This window comes from Labrus mixtus, chromosome 7 (assembly GCF_963584025.1).
Source record: "Labrus mixtus chromosome 7, fLabMix1.1, whole genome shotgun sequence".
Taxonomy (NCBI): domain Eukaryota; kingdom Metazoa; phylum Chordata; class Actinopteri; order Labriformes; family Labridae; genus Labrus; species Labrus mixtus.
Genome location: NC_083618.1, coordinates 11,469,931 through 11,492,514, shown reverse-complemented (window position 1 = coordinate 11,492,514; position 22,584 = coordinate 11,469,931). Strand labels below are relative to the sequence as shown.

At 38.9% G+C, this 22,584-nt stretch overlaps 2 protein-coding genes across 5 annotated transcripts; one reads left to right on the top strand and one right to left on the bottom strand.

Moving 5' to 3' along the window:
• Positions 1-7,078, top strand: LOC132977973 (solute carrier family 2, facilitated glucose transporter member 11-like). 2 transcript variants are annotated; one of them, XM_061042930.1, is made up of 12 exons: positions 32-166; positions 1,076-1,174; positions 1,452-1,612; positions 3,103-3,227; positions 3,325-3,454; positions 3,680-3,828; positions 4,412-4,599; positions 4,705-4,815; positions 6,031-6,132; positions 6,213-6,288; positions 6,373-6,500; positions 6,598-7,078. In XM_061042930.1, exons 1-12 carry the CDS (start codon positions 146-148, stop codon positions 6,790-6,792), a joined length of 1,485 nt encoding a protein of 494 aa, XP_060898913.1. In that variant the 5' UTR covers positions 32-145; the 3' UTR covers positions 6,793-7,078. The 2 variants fall into 2 exon arrangements, with proteins under 2 accessions (XP_060898914.1, XP_060898913.1); XM_061042931.1 differs by lacking the exon at positions 1,452-1,612 and having other exon boundaries at positions 1-166.
• Positions 7,079-8,228: 1,150 nt separating this feature from the next.
• On the bottom strand, positions 8,229-21,377 carry patz1 (POZ/BTB and AT hook containing zinc finger 1). 3 transcript variants are annotated; one of them, XM_061042926.1, is made up of 6 exons: positions 19,834-21,377; positions 18,518-18,581; positions 18,233-18,404; positions 16,490-16,648; positions 12,048-12,251; positions 8,229-11,632 (listed from the first exon to the last, which is right to left on the bottom strand). In XM_061042926.1, exons 1-6 carry the CDS (start codon positions 21,060-21,062, stop codon positions 11,151-11,153), a joined length of 2,310 nt encoding a protein of 769 aa, XP_060898909.1. In that variant the 5' UTR covers positions 21,063-21,377; the 3' UTR covers positions 8,229-11,150. The 3 variants fall into 3 exon arrangements, with proteins under 3 accessions (XP_060898909.1, XP_060898910.1, XP_060898911.1); XM_061042927.1 differs by lacking the exon at positions 16,490-16,648; XM_061042928.1 differs by lacking the exons at positions 12,048-12,251; positions 16,490-16,648 and having other exon boundaries at positions 19,834-21,375.
• Positions 21,378-22,584: the final 1,207 nt, after the last annotated feature.

Genomic DNA, 22,584 nt, shown 5'->3' with positions numbered 1-22,584 from the left:
ATCACCCACGTCAACACATGACGGTCATGCTCTAACAACATCAATGAACAACTCAAGTTCCATTGATGTGTAACTTCAGCGAGAATGTCTCATATAGGCTCGTCCTCTGCATCCTCAACACTGTACATCAACTGAGAGTGCAGAAATGGACGGTGCACCAGGGAAGGTAAGATTACACTATTTCATTACAGTGCTGCCTTTATTGAAAACTCTTGAAAACTGAAAACTATTAATGCAGAGTAACTAAAAAAACACCATGTATCAATTGAACTGTTGGGGCACTTTTTTGGAAGGTAAAATCAAAAGAAGGCAAATATTTAAACTTCTAGAAATTGAATACAGAATACACAAGCACAAACTTTAAAATTAAATCGTCTTTAATATCTGCATTACTTATATTCAAATGAGTAAAAATGTGAGTGAAACTATTCAAGAATATTGCACATGAGTCATCAAATGCAAATTTTAAAAAAAAGAAAACAATTAAAGACAATAGTTAAATTCTAAAAAAGATAGGTTACTATGGAGATACAGAATACATTTATAGCTGCTTATTACTGTAAAAAAAAAAAAAATGTTGATCGACCAGATTTGATTTGTGTGTGTGTGTGTGTGTGTGTGTGTATTGTTTTCAATTAAAATAATAGTGTCACAAAAAGCCTGTTTTTAGGTGTTACTTAAATTTTTAATTGAAATTTCTGATCCGAACTTCTAAATATACTTATTTCTATTATACTTTGTGGCAGAAGAAGATCCGTATCAAAGGAAGGGCTTTAAAACACTCTTAAAACTGATTGTATCTACAATACTCAGTACTAAAACATATCTCACTGCAAGGACTCAAAAGTTGTGAGCAAGTGCAGTTCTTGTGTTGGTTAAATATTTTGCTGTGAAGATTTTTTTTTTCACTTTTAGAATTAGCAGCTTTAAACTCTTAGATATAATTAGAAATTATTCTAGTTGAAGTCTAAACCTTATGTGCCTTGGGAAATGTACACTCAAAGGTTTTCCTGACTCTCAGCAGTTCAATAGACGGTAAGGTTACTGAATAAATGTTTTTCACTTTACATCTCAGCTGCAGTATTGGAGGCTTTATCTGCTGTCAGTGGTTTTGGGAATTGGAGGATCGTTTCAATATGGGATACAAGTTTCCGTCATTGCTTCTCCAGCAGTGGTAAGGTTTCTGTTACAAAGTTTTAAACAGTTTGATCCCCTTCTTTGTTACTCCCTTAAATGTGTGCACACTATGGCCAAGGTCAGAGAAAGTAAAACAAGTTAGTTACTGGCTGGAAAAATATCAGCTGCAAGTCAAAATACAATAGTATTCATTATTTTCTACAAGTGTGGGGTCGCACAAGATCTAAACATTTTATTACTTGACTCCCATTCTTATTCATGTCTTACACTTGCTCTCATCACTCTCAACACATTACCCTCTGAACCCTCTGAAGCATGTTCAGAGTTTCGTGAACCACACGTGGTTGTCAAGATACGGCGCTCCTGTGGACGATTCTACAAACCAGCTCATGTGGTCCTTCATCGTGGCTGTGTTGAGTCTTGGAGCATGGGCTGGAGCTGTTCACAGTGGTAGCCTTCCTGTCACTTATGGCCGGTGAGAGACAGACAACCACATATAACACAGTTTTTCTGTCTTGTAAAACATGTGTGGGGCTAAATAGGTTTGAACACTATGTTCGAGTGATACGTGATGTCTCTGTTTGTCAAAACTCTCATATGCCAACCATTCTAAGAAATGATTCCAATGCTTTGATAATAATCTGAATAAACTACAAACCGGAATAATACCCAAATTAATGTTAGACTGTTTCATTGTCAAAAAGGCCATGATTATGTAATAGCAGGGATCATTCTATTTAATTTAAGGTCTTAGTATCAGTTCCTGAGAAGAAAATACACGGGTATTCCTAGAGAACAGGCTATACTGAAATCTGTTTTATACAAGTGGCCTCAGTGGTCAAAAAGTAGAGCCAATACGGAAATGCAAAAAAAAAAGCAGTTCCTTGAGTGTCTACTTGAGGCTGCCTCTGAAAGGCAAGAAAACCCCATTTGAGCATATATCGTAAGACTGACGGCGAAATCGAAAAACTGCAATGTGGCATGTGCTAGTGTTGTTCAAGGCATGCCAGTTTTACATCAACAACAAGTTCAGTCTCCTGATGTGGCCCCTAACCATTTTTTCCCTTAACTCATCCATTTTGATTATATTGAGGCAAAGTTTTATGCATTAGTAGTAAGTGTTATAAAGGAAGTGGCTAATGGGACCGTCAGGCGGGCGTATCGTAGCTGTTTGATAGGAGGCTACTTAAACTAAATTACATGCTGACCAAACTGTCAGCTCTGTTTTGTTTTAGTCGTTCAGAATAAGTCAGCTACATGTCAAGCTAGGTGAGCTAGATTTGCCAATTTAAACAACCTCAGCCAACCTCATCTCTGACTCTGGTCTGTTTCCGGATTAGCCGGAAGTTAGTTAGTTGGAGTCAGCATTTCCAATATGACTCTTCCCGTAGCTTAAAAATATGTGCCTACCTACATCTGACAATGAGACAGCCTAGCAAATAACTTCTTGCAGATCATTGTGCTAAGCTAAGCCAATAGGCTGCTGGTAGTAGCCCTTTATTTAACCAACATTAGAAAAGTACTTTTTATACTCAAATGATTGTTTAATGTTTCCATTGTAATAGTTTAAATAATTTTAAAAGAGTGGGTGTCTTTTTGTTATGATGACCAATGGACAAAACTGCAAACACAGCAAAGTTAAGTCAAGCCACAGCAAAGACAACAACAAATGTATATATATATATATATATATGTTGTAAATGAAAAATCTATATAGCTTATGATCAATGAAACCATAGCGGCATCAGGAAGGTGAAGACTGGGCTCAGAATCTTCAAATCTTGTGACTAAAAAGTATTTTATCTAAAATGCAAAATGTTGAACTAGTCATTTTATAAAAGTAGATTCGGGTTTTACAAGCTTGTTCTACAAAAAGGGTAAATGACACCTTTTGGACTGCTCTTATTGATTATGTTCATGTCCTTGAATCCTATTTAATCAGATCTTTGGTTTTTGATTTTGCAGGAAAAAAGCTCTGTTGTTCAACAACATTGTGGCGATTGTCGCTGCTCTTCTCATGCTCTTCAGTCGCATGGCCAAATCATTTGAGATGATTTTCTTGGGAAGATTTCTGTACGGGTATAATGTGGGTATGTACTGGTAATGCATAGTGAGTGTGAGTCTGTATAATGTTCCATTTATTATTTGTCATGTTTTTGGTTGTCTTCTTCCTGTCTTTTTTCACAGGTCTTGGCCTAAGTGTACACCTCATGTACCTTGGCGAATGTTCTCCAAAGAAACTCAGAGGTTTCCTGACTCTAACCAGCTCAATCTTCATCGGATTTGGAAAGATAACGGGTCAAATAATTGGCATCAAGTAAGAGCTGACTGCAGGCACCTTTAGGTCTCATTCACTAATGTTTACTGAGAAGCTTCATAGAAGTAACAGTGGCTGTCATCTCCTCGACCAATCAAAGATCTGGTTGTCCTTGTATTTCTAATTAAAATGTTTGAGGAGCACAAAATAATTCCTATCATACATATCTTATTCATGTAGCTACATTTTCTACTTTACTATTTTGTCATTGTTTTCTACTTTTAGGGAGATGATGGGTACAGAAGATATGTGGCCGTACCTCCTAGCTATAAGTGGTATTCCTGCCATCCTGCAGTTTGTAACCCTGCTTTTCTTCCCTGAAGCCCCTCGCTACCTTTACATTGACAAAGGAGACACTCAAGGCAGTGAAAAAGGTGAGTTGACACATCAGACTACAGCCTGTTTTACATTGCCAGTTCAAGACTTGACTTTTACACCTCATCTGTAATGTTAATGTCACAAAGGCATAATGGTGAGACAAAGTTGTCCGACTGCTGGGCCTCATCTTTCATCTTCTCCGACTTAAAGTTGTTGGTTTGGGGGGGTCTTTCTGCTCGAGATCCTCTTGAGCTTCCCTCAGACTCTTCTAGCTCAGATTTTAGACTACGGTAGCCTTTTTTATTGGTGCACAACAGACATGTTTGGCCTGAGCCAATTCCAGGTCTCCCCTGAGTCAGTCAGGATTCACAGTCTTTGCCTTTTGAGTAGGATATAACATTGAATTAAAGGAAGGTACTCAGACTTATAAATGACCTTTATTTGTATACTTCAGTAAAGTACTTGAGAACATTTTATCTCGTAACAACATTATTCGTTGTACCCTGTAATATGGCTGTATACTGACTATCATATTACAATTTTATTAAGTCCCTGTGTGTGTGTGTTTGTGTGTGTGTGTGTGTGTGTGTGTGTGTGTGTGTGTGTGTGTGTGTGTGTGTGTGTGTGTGTGTATAAAAGCCTTGCAGTGGCTGTGGCAGGAGCACAACTTAAAGCTGGAGTTAGAGGACATGCAGAAAGAGAGAGAGAGCACACAGGGAGAGAAGAAGAAGACGGTGAAGGACGTTCTCACCTCGCGCTGTGTGAGGTGGCAGCTGCTGACTCTGGCCATCCCCTGTGCTGGTGTTCAGTTCTGTGGCATCAACGCTGTATGTGCACTTTAAGTTTCTATTGCATAATATCATTATAAATGATTTTTCAATGACAGAATATGTTCATTTAAATGGTCCCTTATTTTTAATTCTCTACTCTAGCTGTATTTCTACGCCTTTGACATATTTCGTGAGTCAGGAGTGCCAGAGGACCAAATGCATTACTTTGCCATCGGTATCGGAGCAACAGAGCTCATCACTGTCACATTGTGTGTAAGTATCTCTGTGAAGAAGTTTGAAGTTTGAACATTGAATTATACTGACACCTGAAGGAAGACAACAAATAAGTAAATATAAGCTTTAAACCCTCAGCTAAACACATGCATCTAACGACACAGGTCATCATGCGATGAACATGCAGTAAACCAAATCAAAACAACAACAACAACATGGATGTCATCCAACATTAAGTACAACTTCAAATCGTATTTGATATTTAATTATCCATCCTTTCCTGGACAGAGACAATAGATTATCTTGTGTATGTTAATCATATGTTGTTGTTTTTTAAAGATTTATTTTTGGGCTTTTGTGCCTTTAATAGAGAGACAGGACAGTGGATAGAGTCAGAAATCAGGGAGAGAGAGTAGGGAATGACATGCGGGAAAGGAGCCACAGGTGGGATCCGAACCTCCCGCTTGGAGGAGCAAAGCCTCCATACATGGGGCGCGCACCAACCACTAAGCCACCAGCGCCCCATGTTAATCATATGTTTAACAAAAGCTTTCATATCATTAGTCAGCATGTCTAATGATGGTACCTTAACAGAGTAGAGGGCATAGATCTGCCTGTCAAGATTTCATGCTTCTATGTGAGCCACCCTGCAGTCCATTAGACCTTAAAAAACAAAGTGTCATCCCAGTTTAACTCCTTACATATGTATATTTTCAGTAGCTTGCTCTTCAATATGCCATTCTGGCGTTCACACAAAGCTTGTCTATGTTGGAAATAGAAACACCTTCACCTCTTCTTAACTCCTTGTTTCTGCAAGCTACACTTCACTGTTTTGTCCACAAACTTGACTGTCGTAGCCTCAACCCATCAACCACCACCAACATGCTTACTTTGCACTGGTCTTATCATGGACCCCAGGAAGAATAGTTGTTACTGCGGTAACAATTTATTGGGATCCAATGTAAATAAATAAATGTCCAAAAAAATCTATAACCAAGTGCTTGAACTGATCTTCATGAGTTGGAATATTTCCTATAGGGGTTGTTACTCCTTTTCTGACGATACTCTTTAAACATGTTACACAGTCACTTATTATTCTGCAGAGCTCTGTCCATGGACTGTTCCTTCACTGTGCATGTTCTATGTTAATCCATGAGGCAGCTGGACTTGGTTACATACATACATACATACACAGTGGTGTAGGGCAGGATTGGAAGTTGTTGTTAATCTCTCCATCCCTTTGGGGGGTCTCAGTCTTTCCTGATAGATCGTGCGGGCAGAAAGAAGCTGATGGGTTATGGCTATCTGCTGATGGGTGTCACCATGTCTGTGCTGACCGCCATGCTGTCCATAAAGGTTCAAACATCTCCTAAAGTGCATATTTGTCTACACCGTGCTTTAGCGGATCAGTTACTTATAATGATCTCTTCATGTAGGATCTGAATACATGGATCCCATATGTGAACATCGCTCTGATCTTCTGTGTGATCTGCATTTATGGACTTGGACCTTGTAAGTTTTCAATGGACCTCACAATGGAAACATTGAATAGATTAATATGAATTAATATTGATATATATATCTTTTCCTTTTAAGCTGGAGTGTCTATGGCCCTTCCCGCCGACCTCTTCCTACAAGCCTGGCGTCCTTCTGCGTACGTCATCAGTGGGACCATCAACTGGCTGGGCATGTTCCTTGTGGGGATGTCATTTGGCTTCATTGTGGTGAGAAACTTGCTGTGTGACACATACTATATTCTATCACATACATTATAAGCACATCGATTTATTTAACACAATCTGTTTTTTTTGTTCTTGACAGGAAGGACTTGGGCAGTTCTGCTTCCTTATTTTTGTGGCCTACTCCATTTTCAGTGCAGCGTTTCTGTTATATTTCATCCCAGAGACCAAAGGAAAGACGATGGTGGAGATAATGGAGGACTTCAATAAACTGAACTACAAGAACAGGGCTGCTGACACTGAAAAGACAGACATTACTCTTGCAACTAAACTTTAACTTTTTTCCTTAGAAAATACTTTACTTCCTCATTCAGGCAGTCTAAGCTATGAAAGAGCATCTCAAGAAGCCTTATTGTCTTATTTAAACATAAATGTATTTATTTCTGTGGCAGTATAAGCAGCTTACAGATCTATAAAAAAATCCTTAACACAAGAGACCCGGAAATTTGTATTTATAGTAAATTATATAGACATGAAAAATCAAAACATTTAATTTAACCTCAATGCCATTTCCTGTTCTATAGCTTCCATGGAGAATTACACCATGTACCTGTTCTCTTATTTCTTCTTTGCTCTTTTTGTTTCTGTTTATCTTTTTCAGGCTTCAGGGTTGTAACAATGTATCAATTGAATTATTGTTATTACTGATTGTTTTATCACTTTTATATTTGGATATTAAATGTAACAAACTTGGAAACAAAGCCTTATCAAAAATTAAATAAAGGGCATTTAATTGACTCTTTTCACCTTCAGCAGACTAAAGAAATCTTGGCCTGGGTTGATTTGAAGTGCTGGAGACTCTTAAGTCCTTTTAGTTTCTTGTCCCTTATTTAATCACATTTCTATGATTCTACTTTTTCCACTTGGTTTGTTTTGTACCTGTGATCTGCTCATAAGCAGTGGTGTGGTGCAGGGTATACCCACTTATTTTTCAGTCTCCATAGGGTATACCCACTTCTAAATCCCCTGTGATCCACACCATTGATTGATTGATAATATTAAGTAGAATGCTTTTTCTCTGTCTTATTGGCTGGTATACACTTGAAATGAGCAGTCGTACATGTCACAGGCTGTTTATCTTCTGCAGGACGGGACACATACAAAAAACATTTGGGGTAAAAAGCAAGAGTATACCCACTTCGTTAGGCACCACTACTCATAAGTTGTGTATGCCAATGTGTAAGAAGAAGTATCAGTAATTTTTCATGAAGTCAACGTTGCTGTACTTAACCTAAGGTTATAAAGAAATAGTAGCAGTCTTTTATTTTTTGTTTTTTTACTGAGAAAGACGCAATGTATTAGACAATCATATTTAATTCTAACCAATACATTAGACAGCAGTGTTTTTAATTGTAGCAGGTCAAAATGAAGCTAATTTGAACTGGCAATGATTTTATTAGAATTAATTCTTATTTGTCTTCTATTCAAGTCTTTACACAACCATGTTCATGTATTTACCCTGAACCTCAAATTAAGTAGTACCATTAAGTCTTGCTGTAAGATCATAAATGCAACAGTTCTATAATGTAGAGTATAAGAAGCTGGTTCCTTAAAGTCAACCACTGTACAAATCCAAAAGGTTTTAAAAATCTGTCATTTGCATTTAATGTGATTGAGGCAAACATGTGGTGTATCACACAGAACAAGAGCTTTATGCTGACAATCCATTTTGAAGGAAAACAAAGAAGATCCATAAAAGAACGAAGAGATGGGAGCTTTTTCAATTGCAGTTTATTAGATACTCATCTCTGTACCAACAAAAGAGATGAGACTCGATAACAGAGTACAAAAACAAATATCCATAGAAAAGTATGCTTATATTGAAATATGTCCAAAGACGTTATAACAAAACATGTAGCTCACATGTTTTAGGAGCAGTCTGGTTGAGTATGATGATAAAATACCAAGTTAACATATTGTACATTTTCTGTGTGTTTTTATACAAAAGTGTCAACGCAAGTCACTCTGTACAATTCTTACCTTTTAGAAAACAGGACCTTTTTTTTTTTAATCCACTGCTGTGCACAATCAGTATTTGGAAGGCACTTTGCAACAGACCAAAAGCAGAAAGCAAAAAAGAGTTGAGGCCAAAATGATCCTTGAAGACATCTTTTTACACTCGAGTACCAACATAAGTGAAAACAAATCAAACATCCCATTGAAGAAAAGCACTCATTTCCTTACAGCATCTTGCACTTGTTTTCAAAGAATTGACAACAAAAAAACAACCCTTCTTTTAGTTTTTAAAGGACTAAATAGTGCAGAGTGGATCAAAAAAAAGGGACAAAAATAAACTTGGTCAAACATGAGAAACAGCACGGTGAACAGTGAAACTCTTAAACCTCCACCAACCAGTGATCGACATTCAGTCCCCAGCTTCAAACAGCCATAAGTTAACATCCCTCCACATGATGGACAAGAACAAAAACATGTTTCTATGTACACGACCACCATTGACAAACACTGATCATACTGGTTGGGTCATATATATTTATAGATATACTTATATTAATAGATTGTGTATATGAATGGTATATACACTTGTTACAATCACAACATAACCATAAATAATATAGGAATGTACTGAGTTTAACAGACTTACTCACAAATAATAATTCAAACAGAAAGAATGAAACACAGATCACAAACAATGGCTTCATGGAGCAGTTGCCATACACACTCACACACACTACTAAAAGCCTTCTCTGTGGGACTTGCTTTGATATTCAACATTTTTACAACACAAGAAAAACTAATCAAAATATTTGTGAGAAAGCTTGATATCCAACTGATGACGCTTGATGAGAGGGCCACACATACACTTTTGTTCTCTTCACAAGAATGTCTCGAATGAAATACATTTCAGAGTGAGACACCTTGATAGATGTCGTGTCCAATCCTAGCGACCAGTAGTGCAAACACAGAATATGTTATCTACCTACAGCACATCTGACAGAAGCAAAACCAGATGAGATAAAAGAGGATGATTGAAATAGTCGTATAACTTGCATTATGTTTGATTGGTCCAGAGGTTATATAGGATGAGGGTGGGACTATCATCTCACCCTCAAGCTGAAGCAGAACACACACACACACACACGCACACGCACACGCACACACACACACACACACACACACAAACGAGCAATCATCTCAATTTAACATAATTTAGAGTGAAAAAAATCTCAAAATAAGCAAATCACAAGATTATCTATAGACATTTTTTAAAAAAACGAACACGATTCAGAGGGCATGAATAAGTTAATAAAATATATTCTACATTTCTCTAAATATACCTGACCTTGGTCCCTGCTCAATGAACACAACTAATTTATCACCAAACAAATAAGAGCTGGAAACGTCGTCATTGTACATGGGGATATGAAGCTCCTTCCCAACAAGCTCACTGCAAGTTTGAAAACACATTTTAAGGCTTTTAAAGGTGTTTTATCCTTGAAAAATAGATTTTTTTTTAAACTAAAAATAAGTGTGTTGCAGTAGGGACCTTAATACAATATCTTAAACAAGTTATTCATTGTATGAATTATCAAATTATTATTTTTTTTGCTTAAGGACCTTTTTACATCCAAGTGAGCTGCCAGTAGATTTCCTTCATTTCGAGCACATCTGTTCTCATGTCACATCAGTGTGCAAACTCTGCTCTCTGTACATGCTTCACAGCTGCTCCACGAGGGCTTTGTTCAAATGATGGGATAAAAAAATATATCTGCAGGTAGGACTTCAAACATTTTGACAGAACTATGATTAAAAAGAATAAGGACGGTGATGTGCTAGTTTATTTATAATATATATAATATATAATAATAATAATAATATAATTATTATAATTAATGTGACTTCTTCAACTCTAATAAAGAACTTACTCAACTATATGCCAAATATGATGGTAATTTTTACTTCTTTGAGGTAGCTTTATTTTGTTTTATCTAAAATGTTCTGCTTTTACAGTGTCAGATGTGCTAAAAGTTCAACTCTAATCGATGTTTGATTTTTTTTCCATTAAACAGTCAAGTATTTAGATGTGACAGAAGTGTCTTCATGAAGCAGAAGAAAAAGCTCATATGAATGTGTCGAATTTTGCTGTGAGCCTGTTAGGAATGTTTCATGGAATAATTAACAGCTTCAAAGAAAAAACAAGGGCCTACTTAAATCCATGTTCTCAGGAAAATCATTCTTAAAAGACACAGGGAACATAAATATAGAATTCATAATAACTGACAATTATTAAATTGATTTAAGCTTTCTGTAAATAACACACCAAGAAAACATTTGTGCAGCTAAGAGAGCTCAATTACATCAAAGCAAAGAACCAAATAAAAGTACACCAAACATCACTTTAGCGGATTCATGTCAGATAAAGGAAATTATGCCTTCAAATTGTCCATTTTAAACCAAAAATTTAAACATTGTATACACACTTTCCGTACTCTGAAAAAGTAGAAAAAGTAGGAATTATATGGCAGTCTGTGAAAGAAAATCACAAACATTAAGCAATATGAGGAAACAGAAAAAGTAGTCTTGAGGCAAAGTTATTCCCATATACAGAGCAGCGTCTGTGGGCGACCCGGCTTTGTCCTAAGAATGAAAGGCTTTGCTTTAACTTAAGCAATTGCGTCACTTCCCCCCAAAGTCGAGTCCACTCTGACCCTCTTCAGCATCCACCAATGAGGAGGCAAACGCAGACTGGACTATCTGAAAGCCAAAAGACTCGAGCAGAGACATGTTTTGTTGAGGGGAGAAGGGGGAGGTCAGGGAGGGTGCCAGCTCGTTTAAGCTCGACCCAGAAACCCCCTGGGCCTTCTGGGCTTTGTGAACTCTGTGCTGGTGCTTGTTGAGGTAGGACTTGGTGCGGAAGGCCTGGCCGCAGATGGGGCAGATAAACTTCTTCTCAGGCTCTGGTGTCTTGGCTTTAGATCCCTCTGGAGACCCCAAGCTATCTGTAGAGGCTCCATTACAGGCTAAAGAGGGCATCTCAAGCTCTGGTCCTTCTGGTTTGTGCGGGGTTTTAAGCTCTTCACTACTGGGCAACTCCCCAAATGAAGGATCTGATTCTTCTGATTCTAGATGAGGACATTTCCCAATGTTCTCCTGTCCGTCTGTGGTAAAATAGGGTGGATAGGAAGGTGTAGAGTAGGACAGATAGAGAAAACAAAAAGAGGGGAGAGGGAGAAAAGGAGACATAATTTTATACAAATGATCATTAAAAAAGTTTTGTAGATTTTAACTTAAATCCAGTAACTGGTCGGGTCCTGCAGAGAATTTAATTGGTTACTCTTGAGGGCATCCCCAAGGAACAGTACATATAATTGGGATACTTTATTTAATAATCAAAGACATAATATACAAAAAATACAAACACAATTCCTTCACAATGTGGATAAAACATTTCAATCATGAATCATCTACATCAGTCCATTTGCCTAGTTTCCACCGACAATCCTGCTCTTCTAATTCAACAGACTGCCTGTGTAGCACCCAGCCCCCACCCACATCCTGCTGGACTGTACTGACCTGTGACATGCCCATGGTCAGGGAAGCCAGGCAGCCCGCCAGAGCGACACTCCCAGAAATATGGAGCCCCACCTGCCTTCCCCATGAGCAGCTCAGGCTGCAGGCCCAAAGCTGGGGGGCCGGGCTGGGGAAGAGCTGGGTGTCCATGAAAGCGACCCTCTGCCTCAGGCAAGGTGAGAAACAGCTGGCGACTGGCGCACAGGTCTACACAACACCCGGCCAGGAGAGAGGAGGGGGTGGGGGGCAGACATAACAGGTGGCGGAAACCATGCGAACAGAATTATCTTCATTTCAACACTAGTTTTTTTTAATTCTGCCTGTAGACAAAGTAAGCTGGACAGATTTGCATGAATCTTTTTTTGAGTGAATCCCATCAATAAAGCTGTCGATGAATAAATTCACTTTTTTACTCCCTACCAGAGGCCACATCATTGAGCTTAGTGACTAGAGATTTGTTCAAAATAACCAGATGGCCACTTGAGTAGGGACCTTTCTCACAGTGGAAATGTGTCCTTGCTACACATAGGTGTAATTCAAATTAAAAACTAGAAAGACGATTGAAGGAGTGCAGAGCTTTGTCAAAGACAAAAGTCCTTTCTTCCCTGATGAATATCAAAATCTGCCAGCACAGCCCACATGTCAGAACAACCTACATATGTCAGGATGAATAAGGTTTATATGTTCTTATTGCTTATGTGGGAGTTGGATCTGCTTTTAACTGATTGTACAAAATTTTGACTCCAGGACAAGAAATTAAAGTACATATATTCCACAATATAAGGGGCTTTTTCCCAACTGGTGCTCAACAATTCAACGAAAATTTAAGTTTTAGGGAGAACTAAAGATAAACCACCGGTCCAAACAACATCAAAATATTACCTTCTTGACTGAGATAATGACCACATTTATTTTAGGTTTATTATAAAGACCTTGCTAAAACATGTCATATCACTAACTCACTTCAAAGACCAGGTAGCCATTATTAATGCAATTAATCTTACGCTTGAAGGATATTCCTGTTTTTGTTTTTACAAAAAGTGTTATGTTCACACACAACTTGTCTCACAAATGGAAAACTGCAGTAAATATAGTGACAGTACACAATTCTTGCAACAGGCTTTTTTTTTTAACGACGTTATGTACAAGAGGTAACCGAGACCCGGTTAGTCCTGGAGCAGTGTGAGTGCAGGCCAGCGGGGGAATGGGAAGCAGGGGGCAATCGTGCTTAAGCACTGTACTGGATAACTTCACTAGTGTGAGTGCGCCCTCAGATCTTAATCATTATAATAAATGTTAGCCCTTCAATGTGAGATTGCACCTCCTCACAGCTTCTTGTTTTCCTGAACAGGAATAACAGCATATCAGGATTACCTGAGGCTCCAAATAAAAACTGTAATACTGACCTAAGCACAGACATAAAAAACCCCCAACTCTTTTAGCCAGCTAGGAAATCAATTGGAAAGGTCAATTTGGTTCTAATGAATTCCTTTTTTTGTAATAAAAGTGATGAAAGTCTTGTAAAATAGAGACTTGTAAAATATAACATAAGAAATTTAGCTCAAAAAAGGACAAAAGTTAATATATAAATATTAATAAGTGTAAATTGAACCAGTAGACATGATCAGTTTTAATGATTTACAAAGTACAAATGGTTGTGCCTTATGAGGTCTGGAAGTCGGCTTTCTAATAAGCCAAAGAATATTTGTCAAATGCCACTCACACTCCACAGGCAATAAACAATGTCCTTTTTTCACTGTTGCTAACAGTTAACTGTGCACTGTCTCTATGTTTCTGCTTCTCCCACACAGATAGCATAACTACAATAGTTTCAATGAACCCCAGCAAATGGATCACACATTGGGACAGTCATGCAACACTGTGTATTGTTGAAAAACTGCTGATGGACCAGCCAAACAGGGACAGACAGGGTTTGCCATGGCCATGCAAGACAAACACACACACACACACACACACAGACACAGAAAGTTTAAAGAAAAAAAACAAAAACAAAAGTGACCCAGCACCCAAGCTTCTGACATGGCCATGAATCTGAACCATCAACTCTGATGTTTAACCAACTTCCAAGTGTCCAGCTATGGTTGACGTTTAATGTAGTAAATTCAACATTATGTTCATTTTATAACCCCAATGCCTAAAATGTAAATGAAAACAGAATGTGATGTTTGAAAAACATTGAAACGCCATATTTGATTGAAAATAGCACAAATACAACATATCAAGTTTGACATTCCAGGGCGCCCCATTCTCTACATCAAAGAGGAGAGGGACCATCCGGCTTGTTGTCAGTGCAAACGTTTAAAAGCCAGAATCCGTGATTTCACGGGGGTGCATTAGTGCGCCTGGCATGGGTAACCTGCACAATTGTGAATGCACCATAAATTCTGAATGATGTGTTTTTGAGCAACAAATGGTGTTAAATAGAAAACATATTTTTCAGGGGAGGGCTAATTTAGTTCATTGAGACAACGCCAATCCATTTTCTAGGCATATCAAAACAGCATAGCTCCATATTAACAGAGACTAGTTCATAAACTGGCGATCCTGTAGTCCCAAATCGTCACCTATTGAAAATGCTTGGAGCATTATGAAACGTAAAACAAGACAAAGTAACCCTTAATTGTTTAAATACAACATTAAGCAAGAAAGGTACAATTCCATTTATAATTGACAGAAATTGGTCTCCTCTGTTCCCCAAACTTTTACAAAGTAAAAGTGGTAAACCTGACCCTGTCCTCACTTTTTTCAAACGTCCTGGCATCTATTTCAAAATGGGCATATCATTTTCTTTTATAAACAATCAAATTTCTCAATTTCTTCACATGACATGTTGTCTTTGTGCTAATATCAATAAAAACATGGTTGGAAAATCATCACATTCTGTTTTTATTGACATTTTACACCGTTTCCCAACCTTTCAGAAACTGAGATTGTATATCTATAATTTCCAGCCTCATAGACCTGTCTCACTCTTAACCAAACAGTGTTTCATAATAAGTGCACATATTGGCAGGGCCTTTACTAGTAAAACTACAAAAACGCAATTAAGTGTTGTTTGAGACAGACTTGTATGCATTCATTCTAAAGTCACATCCAAACTGCTCAAATTATAAAATTAAGTGTTTCCTTCAGACATTTGAGCAATCTCAACGAAACCCGAAATGAATAATAACAATTTCTAAAGACACAGTTAATTCCAACACTGTCTACCTTCCTAATCATATTCTGCTTAAAGGAATATGAGTTAGAAAACATTACAGTAATGTGGAGGCTGGAACTGTTTGTATGCGTATTAACGCTCACTGGACTTTGAATATATTTTCTTTACATGCACTCTGTGAGTAGATTTATATACACTGTAAGATGTGTTTCATCATCAACTGCACAGCTCCTTCATTGCACATTTTGTTTCTTATATTTTTAAATTGTATATTATATATATATTTGTGATTGCTTCTTATATTTTCAGTTCTTGCTATTTTTGCTTTATTTTCCTTTGTTAACTGTTTCTGCACCAATACACCAAGACAAATTCTTTGTATGTGTAAATGTACTTGGCAATAAAACCCGATTCTGATTCTGAAGGAGCAATATGTAACTGACACCTAGCGTTTTAAATTGGTACTGCAGTCCTGATTCAAAACATATTTAAGCTAGTTTTATCAATTTTTAGGTTGGGAAAAATCAATTATATCTACACACATTACAGCGACACATGCGAGTGCCAGCGACAAAATCAGCATGATTCCGTTGTTTCCTATTGGAGTGTCCTAACTTCCCACGAGTGACGCAGTGCGACAGTGGCACTCTCTTTTCTCACTCAGCAGAGCTTGTTTGACAAAGTGGAGATAATAGTGCATTAATAATATCCACATCAGTGATTGAAATATTGAGCTTTGACTTGTCAACACCGGAGAAAAACTTTTTTCTTCCCACGGCAAGAAGTTTATTGTCGAGCCTCTGAGTGATGTGATTTGAGTCACCAGCTTTTCAATACAAAGCACCACACTTCAATTCGTCCACCATCAAAATAAAAGCTCCACGTAATAATGTTCACATGGGGAAACTGAAATTCTCAGAGCAAAGAATTAAATATTTAACAGATGCCGTCTGGACAGCAAGCGTCTGATCATGTGCGATGCAATAACACTCACATGCTGTTAGGACACGGTGTTAGAAGAACATAATGTCTGTTGATATACAATGGTATATAGAAGACATGCTGACAGTCACCATCAGACAGACAACCAGCTCATGAAAGTGCACAAAGTAGATGTTTGAGTGAAAATGCTCGGCATCGGAGGTTGACGTATGTGCGTGTGTTAAACATACACAAAGATGCAGCAGCATGTTTCTTCTAAAAGCAGCAGAGCAAATAAAAGCCAGAAACATGAAAGTTTGGGATGGGGCGGGCGGCTGCTTGCCTTCCACTGAGCACTGGCGTCCCATGTGGTAAGGGTTGCCGTTGTGCATCTGCAGCTCCCCCCTTGGCTCAGGGAAGGTGTGCATTGTGGTAGAGGGGGGCAAAGGAGAGCCATGGTGTGTCTTTATATGCACCTTAAGGTAAGATGCAGTGGAGAAACCTGGGACCAGAAGAACAGAGAACAGGGCAGTTGTTTGAAACACTCAAGGCCTTCACTATGGGGGGGGGGGGGGGGGGGTACCGTTTACATGGTAACAGGCATTTTGGATTGTTTCAATTAGGAAGGAGTCCGATGGCAAGAGAACTTGTCCACCCTAGTAACAGTAACTAGGGAGGTCGGGGCTTAGCAGTGGGTTACTTCCTGGTGAGGGTGTGGCTTGATAAAGGGTCCATTTGCAAAAATCTGAATTCCTGTAAGCACATTGCAAAGATGTTGCTGGAGATCTTATATACACATTTACCTTTGTTTTGACTTTTTGATTGTCAACTGATGCATGTGCATGGACACAATTTAGCTTTATTCCTATCTAACTTTACAGTTTAAATGATAAAAGCTTTCTGTTGAAAAATACCTTAACTTTTGTATATCTTAAACTGAGATTTTCTCCACTGTCAATCATCCTGGTTTGGTCTTTTTTTAAGCACCAAATAATCCACTCATTATTTTAGTCACATATCTGTACAATTATGTTACTTATCTTGTTTGTGTTGAATATGAAAATGTAAGATTCAGTCCTCTTTTTTGTACACAGAGTACTAGTGCAAACCCACAATAAAAATAATAGAACTCCATGTGCAGATAAATTTAAGATCAATTTAAAGGAAGCCCAAATACAACCAGGTCCCAAAGAGGAAAGCAGACAGTTGGTCATTCTTTGTGGGTGGAGTTACACTGCTCGTTAAATGCCGTTTGCCTTAACATTATCTAACAAATCAAGTTTTTATAGTCCTCCAACGTGCAGCCTGCAATCAGTCAGGACAGTTCATCCAGAGAAGGACTATAGTGTTGTAACATTTGGTTAAACTTTATGTGTCACAGAACATGATCTTGAAGGGATGGTATAAATTAAAATGTACCGTAACCCTCACAAAGAAGAAAAACAAATTTAACACATTAGCCCTTTTTATGTTGCCTATTTAAGTGGAACTTGTACTCCTCTATTACCCATGCCTTTAATGTAAAGCGCAAGGAGGGAGCATTGTAAGGTGAAGCTGGTGCTGAGCCAGCATCGGAGGTAGTAACAGAGGCGCAAAAAGGGATAACAGCATCTGTGGAAGAGGTGAGCCAGTATAGGGTTCTGTGTGTGTACTTTAAGCTTGCGCTGCGTGTTTACATGTCAAGTCTTTAATGTCAGTGGTGTTTTCGCTTCCATATGTGTCCAGGCAGAAGTACATTTGTTTTTTTTCTTTTGTACACCATATTTTTGTGTGTGTTGAGGAAATTGTACCATCCTTTTTTTTCCAAGAATGGAAGAAAACAGTAGTAAACAAATGTCATGTTCAGACATTAATACTTGTAATAAATCAACAGTCATTTCAATTAGATCACTTCTCTGACACAGCCACGGAGCCACACAGAGGCCTTCAGTTCAAAGTGGAATCAGGAAGAGCCAGTTACAAACCAAAATGTGTTTACAGAGCTCTTTTCCTTTGAACATCATTGACAACTGAATATCTGTCTGTATTTGGGACAGAGCGTTCTCAGAGGAGGTTGTAGCTGTGAAGAGGTACATTGAAAAATTACCTTTGTTGCAAATGCCACAGTAGTTATGTGTTCCTTCACTGTGTTTCTTCAGGTGGTCTGTCATGTAGGCAGCTCGCAGAAACTTGCCACAAACTTTGCAGGGGATTTTGTCCTCATGACATGCAAGGTGTGACCGGAGGCGATCTCTTGTAGCAAAGGAGGCATTACATATCTGAAACATATAGAACGTTTCAACATCTTTTATACATATAACTGTTAGAAACATTCATGAGGTTTGGGTTTTCACAATACTTTCACTCTGATCCAATGGATTCGTTGTGTTACCTGGCACTGGTGGGGTCTTTCTGTTGTGTGAACCTGTTTGATATGTCCATTCAGGTGGTCTGGTCTGAAAAAGAAAAAAGGCATTAGTGTTTGACAAAACAGTTAGCACATATCATTTCACTGTAGGAAACAGCTGTTGTATTTTTTATGTAAACTGAACCCTCGTTTTATATATATTATTATTATTATTTAGTGCATTATAAAACTAAAAAAGTGCTGCCTCTATTACTACCATATTCAATATTTTCATGAAATCTACATGTTTTACTGTTGCATTGTGTTGCTGCTATTTTTACACATATACACATTCATATAGAAAGTATTAAATACAAATATACAATGGGGTAAAGAACAATTAATTATTTGCTAGTACAGTATCCATGGTAATTAATAAAAAACAAAACCAGTATTAAAGACTTTTAAACAAAGAGCCTCATATAACACAATGAAGCACAACCAATAGCCAGGAACTGGAGGTACAATATTTTCTGTCATAAAAAAAATCAGAAACCCCCCCCCCCCCCCCCCCCCAAAAAAAAAAAATCCAGGAGTTTTCAAACCAAAAAAGTTGCACAGAAGCATTTGATGTTTTTTTTTTTTTTATGCTGACTATATCTGGCAAATTTAAGTGGAGTGAGTTGTCTTTGTGGCAGACTGGATCTCTGCACGTTTTTATACCACAAATGATATGATAGCTTTGTTACAAACACTCACTGCGTCATCATAATTTAGATTTTACACCAACAATGTTTGACTTCTTTCCACTTGACATCTGCATGTAATTTAAACTCCAGAGCAGTAGGGGGTGATGGAGAGTTGACGAGAGAGCCTGGAAACTGGTTCGTGTGGTTAAGGCGAAACAACACAGATGACAAGTCACTCTGCAACGCTCCAGACGTTTTCTTTATACAGAAACTGAAGGGGTTGTGTCAGGGTTTGCAAAAAGTTGCCATCCTTAATAATTAGTCAAACTGAGGAACAACCCATGCAGGCATGCACTTCAATGCCCTTGGTCTGTTGATATAAGCGAACTCACACGTTTTCGTTCTTTAAAGCTTCTCTATTTTCATTGTCTTAGCACTAGATGGTGATATGAGCTGGCTGTGCTATTTGTCTGAGCTTCTCTAAGATGAAGTAACAACTGTCTGGGGGAAACTAATTATTTTTAATCGTTTTGAGTTTGATTGGTGATTGTGAAAATCACTTGAGTACTTCACTGTCCTTCGGGTATAATATTTAATATTAATTGTTTTTTTTTTTCCTGCAACACAAAGAACACAACATATACTGTCAAAAGGGAAGAATGATAAACTCACCTTGAAAAACCTTTACCACAGCTTTGGCAAACATAAGGTTTCCCAACCGAGCCGTCATGGGACCGTACATGGTATGACATCCTGTCCTTGCGTTTGAACCGGAGCCCGCACACATGGCATGCATATGGTTTCTCCCCGGAATGAGACAGCTTGTGTCGGTTCAGGTGATAAACATCGCGGAAAACTTTACCGCAAATGTCACAGCCAACGTGCCGCCTAATCCTCTCTCGTTTTCTACCATTATCCAGCGACAGCTCTCCGTTTTCCGTCAGCCCAGGCTGGGACATTAAAGACATGCCGCCCGCTGTTGACAGGCGGTCACCGGCATTGTTTACACCGGTGTGAGCTCCGTGTTGCGCTTCGTGATTCTTCAAGCGGGACGCCTCAGTAAAAGCTTTACCACAAGTCCCGCACGGGAACAGGACAGTATCTTTCAGCGAGCTGTTGTTAAACAGCACAGTTTCCACAACCCCGCCGTCTTTCTTTGGTCTCACCCTGCTCTTTTTAGACCCCGGGGAGCCAGCGTCGTGTTGAAACGTGTTCCCCGATATCGCCGTCGTCGGGGAAACGGACAGTCCTTCCACGGGCTCCAGAATTGGCACCGAAGTCTCTCCGCCGTCCTGTAACAACACAGCGGCAGTGTCTTCACCACCGTCCACATGCATTTGTGGATTGTTAGCAAAGCTTTGAACGTTCACCAGAATCCCTGTTCCGTTTACAAGATCCTGCGGTGCCACCGGGAAACCCAGCTCCGTGGCTGCAGTGGCCTGGAAGAGACTGGCGTCAGCTCGGCGTGACGTCGGGACGAGGATTTGTACATTGGACTGCTTGATTACCTCCTGACATATCTCAATGACCGAGCGCATCAGCAGGAACTTGGCAGCAGTCATTAACTCCGGGAAACACTCCAGACGCACCACAATCCTCGACGTATAAGCGAAGTCCAAAACGTCTTTAAAAACTTTGGGGCTGATGGTGTGCATCTCTAGCTCCTTCGTTTCGCCGTCGCCGTCAGTCTGGCGGCTGAACACCGACTCGAAATACTCGCTGCACGCCGCCAAAACAGCCCTATGAGCGGGGAAGCTCTCCTCGCCGACGCGCAAGACCACATCGCAGAACCTGCCTCCATCTTTCCTCTGAACATTGAGGTTGTGTAGCATCTCCGCACTGTGCTTGCTCACCTGGTAGGTGTACGAAGAAGTCCAAGACGGCTCCGCTACCTTCTCCATGCCGAATTCATCAAATAACAATGGATGTTACCGGCAGCGGTGGGAGAAATAGCGGGGTGGTTTTTTTTAATGCTCCTGTTCGCACACTTGATACCAGCTAGCTAACGTTATAGAAAACCAAGCGCCCCTCCCCGTCGATTTAGCATCTAACGTTAAATGCTAGCAGTAGCGAAAAAATGGCAGCCCCCCAGCTTCCTGTGAACTTTGACCCTGGTTTCTTGAGGGGTGGGGGTCGCTCTTGTTTTGTGAAAATTATCTCTCGGAGGTTTGTTTCTGACGAGAATTTGCTCTAACTATTCCCCCCTCATTGTAACGTCAGTGTCCCCGTCATACACACGGGGTCTTTCTTGTCCATATGCCACTATGCGAACATGCAAGTCTCTTACTGCTTGTTCTGTGATGGTAGAACCCCTCCCCCAACCTACCACACACAGAAAAGCCCCTTTTACTGTGTACGAGCGCAGTCTGTAAACCCACGCAACACCCATTAAAAGCATTATGCTGTACAAGTCACGCAAGATAACCATAACTTGACAACATTAAGATTAAATAAAAATGTATCTTTAAAGTACAACGAAAACAAACGAGAACATTGTAAACCGATACAACCCAATTATATTTAAAAAAGATATAATTTTCTAATTTGGGAAGAAATAACATGAAATTCTTCAGATAAATGACCATGGTACGGCAGGATTCAAAACAGCCAGGCGTGGAAAAATTGGATTTAGTAATAAGATTGATAATGTTAATCCTCAGAGGTAAAGGACTGAGTTAACAATTAGTAAATCAACGTGAAATTGCCAGCTCAAGTAATTTCTAGAGCAAAATTGCCTTACATCGGCTGGTTCCAGCTCCTTCTGTAAAATGTTGATGCTATACTGCCTTATTTTGGTAATGAATGAAAAGTCTTAGGGGGTTTGTCTGTTGGTTGAAAAGGCCATTTTTGGGCCCTGTCCTTGACATAATGAACCATCTTGTAAATATTTGGTAGATAGTCAATACTGACAATAGTTATGAACTTGTTAATTTTAACAGTGGACAATATTCCTTAAAGACCCATACACATTTAATACTAAAGCACTGACATTTCTCTCATTATTGGAGCATAGACTTGTAGGTAATAGACAAAGCTATAATATTTGCAGCAGGCGAATATAGCTGCCTCTACATTGCACATATAGATGGCACAGCCGCAATTTGGGTCCTATTTTTTTTTTTTTTACAAGATTATAAGGAAGATGCCAGATATGCTTCATTGTTTACTTTCTACTAGCAAATGGCTAAAATTTAGTGGAAAGTAGACAGTGCTCTCTCTTTGAAAGATGGAAGAGAGATCAGATTTTCCACGAGAGGACTCTGTATTTGCATGTACCCATACAGTAAAAATATATACCTGATCAAATAAATAAAAATGTTTGATATTGAAGTTGGAGAGTGATAGGATGGTGTGTTAGACATTAGCACTAAAACATGTTGCATCATTTTCCTTAAGAGGAAATAAAAGGAAAATGCCTTTCTG

Bases quoted from the DNA above. Each gene is read 5' to 3' on its own strand.
- LOC132977973 (XM_061042930.1), top strand. From the start codon at position 146: ATGGACGGTGCACCAGGGAAG. The intron at 3,829-4,411 runs GTGAGTTGACAC...TGTGTATAAAAG, and splicing joins CACTCAAGGCAGTGAAAAAG to CCTTGCAGTGGCTGTGGCAG. The intron at 6,133-6,212 runs GTTCAAACATCT...CTCTTCATGTAG, and splicing joins CCGCCATGCTGTCCATAAAG to GATCTGAATACATGGATCCC.
- patz1 (XM_061042926.1), bottom strand. From the start codon at position 21,062: ATGGAGAAGGTAGCGGAGCCGTCTTGGACTTCTTCGTACACCTACCAG. The intron at 18,405-18,517 runs GTAACACAACGA...TATATGTTTCAG, and splicing joins AAAGACCCCACCAGTGCCAG to ATATGTAATGCCTCCTTTGC. The intron at 12,252-16,489 runs GCAAGCAGCCGC...GGTGTTGTGTAG, and splicing joins ACGCCAGTGCTCAGTGGAAG to ACCTGTGCGCCAGTCGCCAG.